The 12,262-nt window shown below is 33.9% G+C and overlaps 1 protein-coding gene and 1 long non-coding RNA gene across 2 annotated transcripts; one reads left to right on the top strand and one right to left on the bottom strand.

Moving 5' to 3' along the window:
- Window positions 151-3,168, bottom strand: LOC107609402. Its single transcript, XM_016311360.2, has 4 exons — window positions 2,816-3,168; window positions 2,221-2,432; window positions 1,420-1,690; window positions 151-572 (listed from the first exon to the last, which is right to left on the bottom strand). The coding sequence occupies exons 1-4, from the start codon at window positions 3,077-3,079 to the stop codon at window positions 288-290; spliced, it is 1,032 nt and encodes a 343-aa protein (XP_016166846.1). The 5' UTR covers window positions 3,080-3,168; the 3' UTR covers window positions 151-287.
- Window positions 10,400-11,329, top strand: LOC107608302. Its single transcript, XR_001612799.2, has 2 exons — window positions 10,400-10,839; window positions 10,993-11,329. It is a non-coding gene; the product is annotated as an uncharacterized LOC107608302 (long non-coding RNA).

The raw sequence follows: 12,262 nt of genomic DNA, 5'->3' as shown, positions 1-12,262 counted from the left end.
TATTAATATTTTTTTCTATAACAACTTTTAATTTTTATTTAATGAGATCCAATGATTTTAGGAAAAGTGACATTTTAATACGCACAAAATTACCTTTCTTATTTTAAACACACCCCAATAGTCCAATTAAAGACTCACTAATGGTTATAATGACTTGAAAATTCTCAAACATTAAAACTAATATAAAAAAGATAACAACAAATATTCTAAAATATCCACCAAATAATTTATACAAATTTAACTAAAATAATACAAAAAGTTATTCTTTAATTCTGCACTTGCAATACTCATATAAGTAATTGTGTTTTGAGAATGGCTTCATTGAGTTTGTCTCCTAACGGAAACATATGCCCTGCACCTGGCAATTCATGGTACTGAATCCATGGAATGTTTTGAGCAAGATAGCGTTGTAGCATAGCAGGAACAAGCTGATCATCTTCACCTTGCCATACATGAACCTGGCCTTCATTCTTTGGAAATGGGTTATCAATCTTGAGGGGATCGAAGTCCCAAGCTCCAAATCCAATGATCATGTCACGGCAAATGGATTCAGATTCACCTTGTTGCACCGCCTGTGACGACAACAAGAACGTACATCACATCTTGTTAACAAACAAATGCCTTTCTCTTAGATATATTCAAATTTATCTTTTAGGTTAACTTTTTAGAACATCTAATCTCCATAGATTTTTTTTTCTCTTTTAATCGGGGAGGGGATGAGAGTGAAACACATACTTTCAAACTGAAATAAAATGTAAAAGATTTAACCATTAAGATATGGATTCATTCTGTACCATATTAAACTTAATACTACCTTTTGAATAAATAATTTAAGAGTGGGTAGTCCCTCGAAGTTTATTTTACAAGATATTTTATTTTACTAATAACTTTTAAAACATCAATTTTATAAGATACTGGGGTCCCCCTCATTTGTAATTTTTAAGGTATATTTCGTTCAAATTACAAATAATTTCTTTAAGTATTTTTTAAGCTACTAAAAACTTGTTTGGGTAGACTTTTATAAAAAGATTTTTTTCTCCTAAATTATCCTTTTTGAAAGAATTTTTTAAACATATGTTTTTCTTTTTAAGACTTATGTTACGATATAATATTAATTTTCTTTTCTATAAACTGAAAATTGTAAGTTTTTTAAAATGATTTTTTATTGCCTTTTTCTAGGGATATAATAATAATAAATCTTCAAATTCTCTTTAACTAGTTAGAACATCGATCCCATTTAAAAGAATAAAAAATAATAGTAGGTAGCGTCGAAACCCAATAAACATGAAATATAATGTGTGATGAGATCTGGTGTGAAAGGTGTGGCATATCACTATACTTGGATATGGGAAAAAGATTGCAATATTATATTTATTTGCTAAACATGGAGAAATAGAGTTAAATAATTGAAATACTTACCTGATTTTCTCGACCTTTTGAAAAATTAGAAGAGCGAATTATGGATAAATCTTGTTGTGAGAAAATAGCAGGATTGTATTCCACAACACTTGATGTTGGAAACCACTTCTGAGTGATCCACCAATATGTTAGCGATGGTAAGTAATGAGCAATTCCAACAGCCCATTGGTCTTGTGCAGGTTGCTTGTAGTAAGTCTTTGTAAACAAGTTAGAAGGGAAAGCATTCCACCAGTAGTTGGTAACTGGGGTCAATAGTGTTGCTCCAGCAAGTCTGTGCAAGTGTGTACCATTTATATATTCTTGTCATAAAGGAGCAAACACTTATATTCAAATAAATTGTATTAAATGTTGTATATAATAATGTGTGCTACAATTGATATAAATATTAAGTATAAGTATATCTATGTTATTAGAATTTGATCTAGCTAGGTGTATCAAAAGTTAAGCTTACATTTATCTAATCGTTGTAGAAATATAAATTTTTAGACTGGCTTTCTAAAAGGTTAATGAGATAGTAAGTGACTTTTTCAAAATAATTAAAATTTTATAATAGAAATATCAAATATGTCATAGTCAAATAATCAAATAATTTTATAGCACTGTAATCAAAATTATATATTTATATGATTATTAATTATTGACTGATTTTTAATTCATATACAACATTGTTATTTTAATATAGCAAACTTATTTGATTATTTTAAAAAGGTTAAAGAAACAAATCAAACTAATTGGTGGACAAACATCCAATAGGCATTAACTGAGAAACGGGAGTAAGTTGCGACAAAATATTTTGTTTACCTGTGAGGGATGTACTTGAGGACACCCCAAACAGCCTGCCCTCCCATGGAGTATCCAAAAACATAAAACTTGGGTCCAAGTCCCAGCTTATCTGCAAGCTCTTCAACATCAAAAGCCAAACTTTTGGGTGTTCGGATGGGATCCGGATCACTCTCCCCATACCCTGGTCTATCAAAAGACACTATATATGCTCCCAGTTCCTCTAGAAGACCCTAGTGATCATTATCATCAATTATTGTTATTTAGCGAGGCTTTACAAAATCTAGAATCAATCCAAGTAAATTCAATTACTTGTCAAAATGGTCAAATCAAAAGCTTCTTAAGCCTTTGTTTGGGAACAAAACATTTTTATAAAATTTTGAGGATATTAAAATATGATTATTAAAAATAATACTAGTAATAAAAAAATTTAAGAATGTATTTTTAAACAAGAAATATATGTCTTTCTGGTGGTTTGAATGGTTGTTGTTTGAAATGGGAGAACTTTACATGAAAAAACATAAGAAAAAGGGAAAAAAAATTAACTCCAACCCTTTCTACTACTGTATGAGAAAAAAAAAAGAAAAAAACAAGCATATGAATTAAAGGAGAATACCGAAGGAAGATTCACTGTAATCACAGTATCATGTCTGGTAGAAGCAAAGCCGTGTAAGAAGACGATCTTGTTCTTGGCTAATTCTCTAGGAACACCATGTTCCTTGTATGCCAAATGCCTCCCATCTCTAAGCCTTATTCTTGGTGCTGTGATGGGCGGACCACCCGGTGAACCGCATGTTCTTGGGGGAGGCGGCTGGATCGCCCTGTATGCCAACGCTATCAAGGCAACCAATAAGAAAATCAATGTTCTTTTTTGTTGCATTATTGTTTTGGGAACAAAAGGGATCACAAATGAGTGACTATGGTATGCTCTAGTCAATGATCTTAAATAATAAGATATTTTGTTTTTGGTGACTCAACGATCTTAAATATTAGTTATCGTAATGAAAAATTCACCTATGGAAATTAAAATAATATTTTCTTGTACCTTCTCTTCAAAAGTATACCAGTAGCGTCAGACACAATATACAAATCAATATTTTTTTATTATGGAGTTTCAACTTTCAACATTGGTAGGGCATATAGGGGAAGAAAAAAAATGGTTGTAAGAACCGAACCGACATCAACCGGTGAAATGACGGGTTCAATGATTTAATTGAGATCGAATCATAATTAAACTGATTTATTTAAATATACAATGAAATTATTAAAAAATTAATATATAATTTCAGAAATCCAAACCCAATAAGAACGGTAGAGATCCTCAAACTAAGAATCATACAATTCTAATACAAAACAAAATTCAATTCAGTTACAAATTTGTAAACCTGCTGAATATAAGAGAGCCAAAGCATATATAATTATATTTAGTTTTTGAAATTCTAATCAATTGATCAGGAACGTGATTCTGACTTCTGAATCCAAATTAAACCAAAAACACATTAGCAACAAAGACTAAATTGAATCCAATTCCAAACTAAGAATTCAAATTAAATTGATTCAGAATCACATCAGCATTCAACAAATCAAATAAATAATCCAATTCCAAAATCACAACACAAACTCAGCTCAGAATCTTAAAAATTAATTGGAAAAACAAAAGATGAACCCCCAAAATTAATTTAAGAGTAACTGAAAAACCCACGGTGTCCATATAGGGAGTCAGGGAAGAACGACAAGGTTAGAGGCGAGGAGCTTACCATGGACGACGTCGAAGAAGCAAGGAGCGGCATCACTCGCGGCGGAGAACGGAGAGGCGAGCAGAGAGGTGATTTGGGCGGCGAGCCGGCGACAGAGACGAAGCAAACAGAACCGTGAAGTAGCAGGGAGAGGGCCGCGGGTGAGATGACCGACGCTGGTTGCGTCAACGACGGCGACAACGATCACTGAAGCATTGAAGATTGAAGAATAACTCAATAAAATTTTTGAAAATAAAACTCCACGAAGCACTGAAGCAAGCAAGCAGCAAGGAGTGGCTAGTGAGGGAGGAGCCGAGGTGAGCAACAGCGAGGTGAGCAGAGGCCGGAGACCGCAGAGGCGAGCTGACAAGATGATCGATGTGCGACAGTGAGGTGGGCGAATCGAGCGACGGCGATGTCTCCGAACAGAGATTCCACGCCGAGGAGAAGAGGGCGACTGGCAGATGGTGGTGGGGGCTGCTCTTGTCTCTGATAGGGTTTCCGTTTAGGTTTGGTTTGTGAATTCACTGAATTGTGAGAGATGAGAGGGTTTTTTTTGTTTTTTATTGCAAAAAGCCGGAAATCTTTAAAAAACCAGCAGGTTCTATCGGTTTATTGCCGGTTCGACCTTTCTTTTACCGGTTTTTTCAGGTGGTTTTCTGTTTCAACCAAACCAGCTAAAAACCGATTCAAGGTTAATTCGGCCGGTTCGATTCGATTTTCAGAAAAAAAGGTAAATACTATAGTAGTGTTGTAAAATAACTAAATAAATAAGGAAGATGTAAATATAAAATAGAGAAATATAAACTTGCTCTTATCTCACTATAATATAAGTAGCTTATCTATTTACTAATATTATAAATATTGTAGTTTGAAATTACAGAGGAATAAAAGAGAAAAAATTTATTAACAGTGTATAAAAAGAAGAATATTATAGAGAGAAGAAAATATTTTATTATTTTTGTGTACTCCTTCTACATCATGTCATGCCTATTTATAGGCGTACAAAAGCATTGATATTTGGTTTTATTAATTTCATTTCATATTGAGAAACTAAGTTCTCATCCTGGGAATAGAGAACCGCCTATTAAATAGGCATCCACATCACAAGGCTTATCTTAACACTCCCCTTGGATGACCATTTAGGAATATGTCTCGTTAAAACCTTACTAAAGAAAATCCAATGGGAAAAAAACTTTAGTGAAGGAAAAAGAGTACAAAATCCTTTGTGATGGGGACTGCCTCATTAAAAACCTTGTCAAGAAAAACCCAATGGGAAAAAAACCTGACTAAGGAAAAAAAGAGTACAGTCTTCCCCTCTTGTCAACATCATTTTATGTCTCGAAATCGACGCATCCCAATCCCATGTACCAATCTTTCAAAGGAGGATTTTGGGAGTGACTTTGTAAATAAATCTGCCAGATTGTCACTTGAGCAGATCTGTTGGACATCAATTGTCCCTTGATTTTGAAGATCATGAGTGAAGAATAATTTGGGAGAAATATGCTTTGTTCTATCACCTTTGATGTATCCGCCTTTAAATTGAGCAATACATGCTGTATTATCTTCAAATAGGACAGTTGGAGCTATCTTATGATCAATCAGTCCACATGATGACAGAATATATTGAATCAGACTCCTGAACCAAAAACACTCGCGACTAGCTTCATGAATCGCCAGTATTTCAACATGATTAGAAGATGTTGCAGCAATCGTCTGTTTCGTGGACCTCCATGATATAGTTGTACCTCCATATGTGAACAGATATCCTGTTTGAGATCTCCCTTTATGTGGATCAGACAAGTAGCCAGCATCTGCATAACCAACTAGTTGTGACTTGGATCCATAGGGATAAAACAATCCCATATCAACCGTTCCATGAAGATATCGAAAGATTTGCTTGATTCCGCTCCAATGTCTTCTGGTTGGAGAGGAACTATACCTTGCTAGTAAGTTCACAGCAAATGATATATCGGGTCGTGTATTATTAGCAAGATACATTAGCGCTCCAATGACACTAAGATATGGTACTTCTGGACCAAGGATATCTTCATTTTCTTCTTTAGGACGGAATTGATCCTTCTCCACATCCAAAGATCTTACGATCATTGGAGTACTCAAGGGATGTGACTTATCCATATAAAATCTTTTCAAGATCTTCTCTGTGTATGTTGTTTAATGAATAAAGATCCCATTTTTTATATGCTCGATCTGCAAGCCGAGGCAAAATTTAGTCATTCCAAGATCTTTCATCTCAAACTCTTCTTTTAGAGTTTTTATAATTGTTGGAATCTCTTCAGGAGTCCCAATGATATTTAAGTCATCAACGTACACAGCAATTATAATAAATCCAGATGCAGATTTCTTTATGAAAACACATGGACAGATATCATCATTCTTGAATCTATTTTTGGCCAGATACTCAATAAGACGATTATACCACATTCGTCCAGATTGCTTCAGACCATATAAAGATCTTTGCAATTTGACTGAGTATAACCCTTGCGAATATTCATTGGATGGTTTAGATATCTTTAGTCATTCAGGGATTTTCATATAGATATCCCGATCTAATGAGCCGTATAAATAGGTTGTTACCACATCCATTAAATGCATATGCAGTTTATGATATGCAGATAAACTAACTAAATAATGCAATGTTATCGCATCCACTACAGGAGAATACGTTTCTTCATAATCTATACCGGGCCTTTGTGAAAAACCTTGTGCCACAAGTCGGGCTTTGTAGCACACAACTTCATTTTTCTCATTTCGTTTTCTCACAAATACCCATCGGTATCCAACAGGTTTTATATCTTCAGGTGTACGGACTACAGGTCCAAAGACTTCACGTTTTGCAAGTGAGTCTAACTCAGCCTTCATGGCTTCTTTCCATTTTGGCCAATCATTCCTTTGTCGACATTCTTCAACTGATCTTGACTCAAGATCCTTACTTTCATGCATGATATTTAATGCCACATTATATGCAAATATTTCATTGACAATTGTCTTATTTCGGTCCCATTTCTCTCCTGTAAAGACATAATTTATCGAGATCTCGTCATTTTCACAATTTTCAGGTACCTGAACGTCTTCTAGCGTTAAAACTATATCAGAATTTTGGACAACTGCAGGTGTCTCTACTATGTCTTTTCCAACAGGAATAGTATTTATCTCTTTTCGCTTTCGAGGATTTTTGTCTTTGGAACCGACAGGCCTGCCACGCTTCTGGCGTGTATTTGCTTCGGTGGCAATTTGTCCAACTGGGACATCAATTCGAATTGGGGCATTTTCCGCTGGTATATAAGATTTGGTAATCCTCTTTGTATCGGAAAATGCATCAGGCAATTCATTTGCTATTCTTTGCAAATGTATAATCTTTTGAACTTCTAGTTCACATTGCCCTGATCGAGGATCTAAATGCATCAACGATGATGCATTCCAATTAAGTTCCTTTTCAAGAAGCTTATTTTCTCCCCCTAATATTGGAAATTTTGATTCATCAAAATGACAATCTGCAAATCGGGCTTTAAATACATCTCCAGTTTGTATCTCAAGATACCTTACTATAGAGGGAGAATCATATCCAACATATATTCTCAATTTTCTTTGGGGTCCCATTTTGGTGCGATTAGGTGGTGCAATGGGAACATATATCACACACCCAAATATTCTTAAATGGGAGACATTTGGCTGCTGGCCAAAAGCTAATTGCATAGGAGAGAACTGATGGTAACTCGTTGGCCTCAAACGAATAAGTGCTGCGGCATGTAAAACAGCATGCCCCCAAACCGAGGTTGGGAGATTTGTTCTCATAAGCAAGGGTCTAGCAATTAATTGGAGGCGCTTAATAAGTGATTCTGCTAACCCATTTTGTATGTGAACATAAGCTACTAGATGTTCAACACTTATTCCATTAGCCATACAATAAGCATCAAAAGCTTGGGAAGTAAATTCACCAGCATTATCAAGACGAATTACTTTGATTGAATTTTCTGGAAATTATGCTTTTAATCAAATAATTTGAGCCAGTAATCTCGCAAACGCCAGGTTGCGAGAAGATAATAAGCACACGTGTGACCATCTCGAAGATGCGTCTATTAGGACCATAAAATATCTAAAAGATCCACATGGTGGATGAATAGGTCCACATATATCACCTTGAATCCTTTCTAGGAATTCAGGGGACTCAAATCCAATCTTTATCGGTAATGACCTTAAAATTAACTTTTCATGAGAACATGCAGCACAACAAAATTCACTAGTTTTAAGAATCTTCTGGTTCTTTAGTGAATGTCCATGAGAGTTTTCAATAATTCTCCTCATCATGGTTGTTCCCGAATGACCAAATCTATCATGCCAAGTTATGAATTCATTTGGGCTAGTAAACTTCTGGTTTTCAATGGCGTGTGATTCAATTGCACTAATCTTGGTGTAATATAACCCAGATGAAAGTGAGGGTAATTTTTCTAATATAATTTTCTTATTTGAATCATGAGTTGTGATACATAAGTACTCATGACTTCCCTCATTCATAGTCTCAATATGATATCCATTTCGGCGAATATCTTTAAAGCTCAACAAATTTCTTTGAGACTTGGTAGACAATAGTGCATTATTTATTATGAATTTTGTTCCTCCGGGAAACAAAATTATAGCTCTTCCGGAGCCTTCAATCACATTGCCTGAGCCGATAATAGTATTAACACATTCTTCTTTTGGCACAAGATGGGTAAAATATATATCACTTTTGAGAATAGTGTGCGAACTTGCACTATCCGCAAGGCATACATCTTCATTACATATCCTTGCCATTTTCTTCAAAGACAAATAATAATAAAATGAGTAGTATGCATAGTTAAAATTGAATACTTGATCGGAATTATTTTTCTAAGAAATACTACACATAAAAATAATGTCATATACTAAAACTTTATTTTAAAATTTGACACATTTAATGATTTCAAAATTCATAAATATTAATATTTTATTATTTATATACATCACATTTGAAACTTAAATACATGAAAATAAAGCTTAATAATAAGTTCTTTACATTATTTATTTACATAGATACTTCACAATCCCACATATTAAACTATTCCATCATCGATCAAATGACCAATATTTTCCTCAGGGTCCTCAAAGAAATCAGATACATCATAATGAGTGGTGGAATTTTCAGCATCATTTGAAACAAAATTTGACTCTTTTCCCTTGTCGTCCTTTTTTAAAAATGCCTGGTAAAGATCGACTAGGTGCCTTGGGGTACGATAGGTACGTGACCAATGGCCCTTTCCACCACAACGAAAACACTTATCCTCTGTTGATTTATTCTGCCCGATATTTCTTTTGTTATCCCACTTCTGATGAGATTCTCTCTTTTGAACATAATTCATTTTCCTTCCATAATTGTTAAAACCTTGCCATTTACCTCTTTTGGGGTAATGAGTTGCCGCATTTACTTCAGGAAATGCGGCGGCGCCAGCCGAGCGCACTTTGTGATTCTTTAAAAGCAACTCATTGTTGCGTTCAGCAACAAGAAGGCAAGAAATTAACTCAGAATATTTTTTAAATCCCTTTTCTCGATACTGCTGATGCAGGAGCACATTCGAGGCATGAAAGGTTGAGAAAGTTTTCTCCAACATATCATGATCAGTTATCTTTTCCCCACATAATTTCATTCGTGAGGTGATTCGAAACATTGCAGAATTATATTCATTTATGGATTTAAAATCTTGTAAACGCAAGTGCGTCCATTCATATCGGGCTTGAGGAAGTATCACCGTTTTCTGATGATTATACCTTTCTTCAAGGTCTTTCCAAAGATCTGTAGGATCTTTTAATGTGAGATATTCATTTTTCAATCATTCGTCAAGATGGCGACGAAGAAAAATCATGGCTTTGGCTTTATCCTTCTGGAATGCATTATTTTCAGCCTTAATGGTATCTCCAAGATCCATTGAATCAAGATGAATTTCAGCATCTAGTATCCATGATAAATAATTGTTTCCAGATATATCAAGAGCATTTAATTCAAGATGAGAGAGTTTTGACATAATAAAAATTTGTTACATGAGTCTTCCTAAAAATTTGATCAGAGTCTCGTGCTGATAACGTGTTGTAAAATAACTAAATAAATAAGGAAGATGTAAATATAAAATAGAGAAATATAAACTTGCTCTTATCTCACTATAATATAAGTAGCTTATCTGTTTACTAATATTATAAATATTGTAGTTTGAAATTACAGAGGAATAAAAGAGAGAAAATTTATTAACAGGGTATAAAAAAAAAGAATATTATAGAGAAAAAAAAATATTTTATTGTTCTTGTGTATTCCTTCTATATCAAGTCATACCTATTTATAGGTGTACAAAAGCATTGATATTTGCTTTCATTAATTTCATTTCATATTGAAAAACTAAGTTCTCATCCTGGGAATAGAGAATCGCCCGTTAGATAGGCATCCACTCCACGTCACAAGGGTTATCTTAACAAATAGATATATAAATAGATAGATATTAATAAAATGAGTTTTTGTTCTTTTGTTTTGGGCCTTCCAAAGATTAGTGATTTAGTGCGTAAAGCAAGTAGTGGTTATTCCGGCTTGTGATGGAGGCCATAGCCCAAAAGCAAGTGTAAAGAGGGCACGGGCTCCACGCACACTCTCCCTATAAATTCCGAACTAGTATGTTTGTTCCCCATTGCTGCGAAAAGAAGAGATCGGAAGCCCTGGTTCGTTCCATCTTTTTAATCAAAGGAATCACAGTTGAGGGCCAAGACAACCTCGTACTCTCTCTCTCTCTCTCTCTCTACTGTGTTCCTTTGGTTAACCAGATGTACTGAATCATCATCATCTTTATTCATCGGCTTTTCGGAACCCTAACATGAAGAATTGAAGGTTATGTTCCAATCATTCTTATTATATGCTCGAAGTATGCATTTGAGAACATTTAGAACTTTTGTGAATTAGGTTTTAGAGGAAAGAAAATATTTTTAATATTAAATTTTAAATTTTGTACACTGCTAATCTTTCCTTTGGTTTTGATGTCAGCTCGAAAACAACCGAATCGAGGAGTAAGTTTGTGGTCCTCGGATAAAACAGAGGTTGTTGGCTGAAGATCGAGTTTGAGGATGTGGCGCCAGTGGCGGACAGGGTTAGTGGTGGAACTGGAATCTGACGAACAGGGTTTTGGACTTTTGGTTTTAGGAACTACCAGATTTTAGATGGATCACCGGTGGTCCAGAACAAGACAGGACCATAATATACAACGTGTACATTATAATACTATTTCCTTTCATTATCAAATATCAAGTACCAATCCGGCTAAAATTTTTATATATGATTAATTTTAATGTGAAATACAAAAGTATTTGATTATTTTAGTGTTTTACATAATTGTGATAATAGAATGATATTTTGCAATAAAAAATATTATTTTAATTATTAAAACACAAAACATCGTCGACGTTTTGATAAAACACAAGACGTCAATGACGTTTTGTAAATAACCATAGCAGTATTTAATACATAATTTGGTGAGTTGAAACTTATTTTGGTCCTAGAATTTTCGATCGGCCTCAATTTCGACCATTTAACTTTTGTCATGTCATTCACTCATCACATATCCATTCTAGCAAGTTGGGTGCCACGTGGATACACATTCTGTCAATTTAACGTGTTATATCAGATCTCCGTAAATGAAGATAGCTACATGTGCAAACGTATGTCACAATCTAATATTTGAGGGTGTTAATTGGATAACTATAAATTTAAAAGTCGAAATTGAAACAGGTCGAAAATTTCAGGAATCAAAATGATTACAACTCATAATTTGGTCATCATGAAGGATTTCACACTTAGTAATACAATATAAAAAAAAAAGTTCTACCAAAGTGATAATAATGCAAACTTAAAAGTTAAAATGAGGTCAACGACATTTGGTAAATCTTATCAATTGCATGTTTAATAGTATTTGAATTTAATTTTGATGTAAAATGTTTTTGATATAGCGGTAAAACCTAATTCAAAAGCAATTAATCAGCTTTACGTTATAGTTTAATACTGTATTATCACTCAATGAAAATGATTGACAAAAGTGTAATTCATCTCACCTATAAAAGGTATGTTATTATTTTATCTTCGGTAATATACACACTAAATATATAATACTGACTTAAAATACCGACTTAAACATTTAAGTACCTTTTGCAGGTACATTCTCATATTCATTATTTAATAACTCAAGTACTCTTAATCTCATCTTATTTAATCTACTTTAATATTATTTAATTTTTATATCCATTAAATTAAGGATTAAGTA

The sequence above is a fragment of the Arachis ipaensis genome, chromosome B07, assembly GCF_000816755.2.
Source record: "Arachis ipaensis cultivar K30076 chromosome B07, Araip1.1, whole genome shotgun sequence".
NCBI classification, from domain to species: Eukaryota; Viridiplantae; Streptophyta; class Magnoliopsida; order Fabales; family Fabaceae; genus Arachis; species Arachis ipaensis.
The sequence above is the reverse complement of the archived record's forward strand: the minus strand, read 5'-3'. Positions and strand labels throughout refer to the sequence as shown.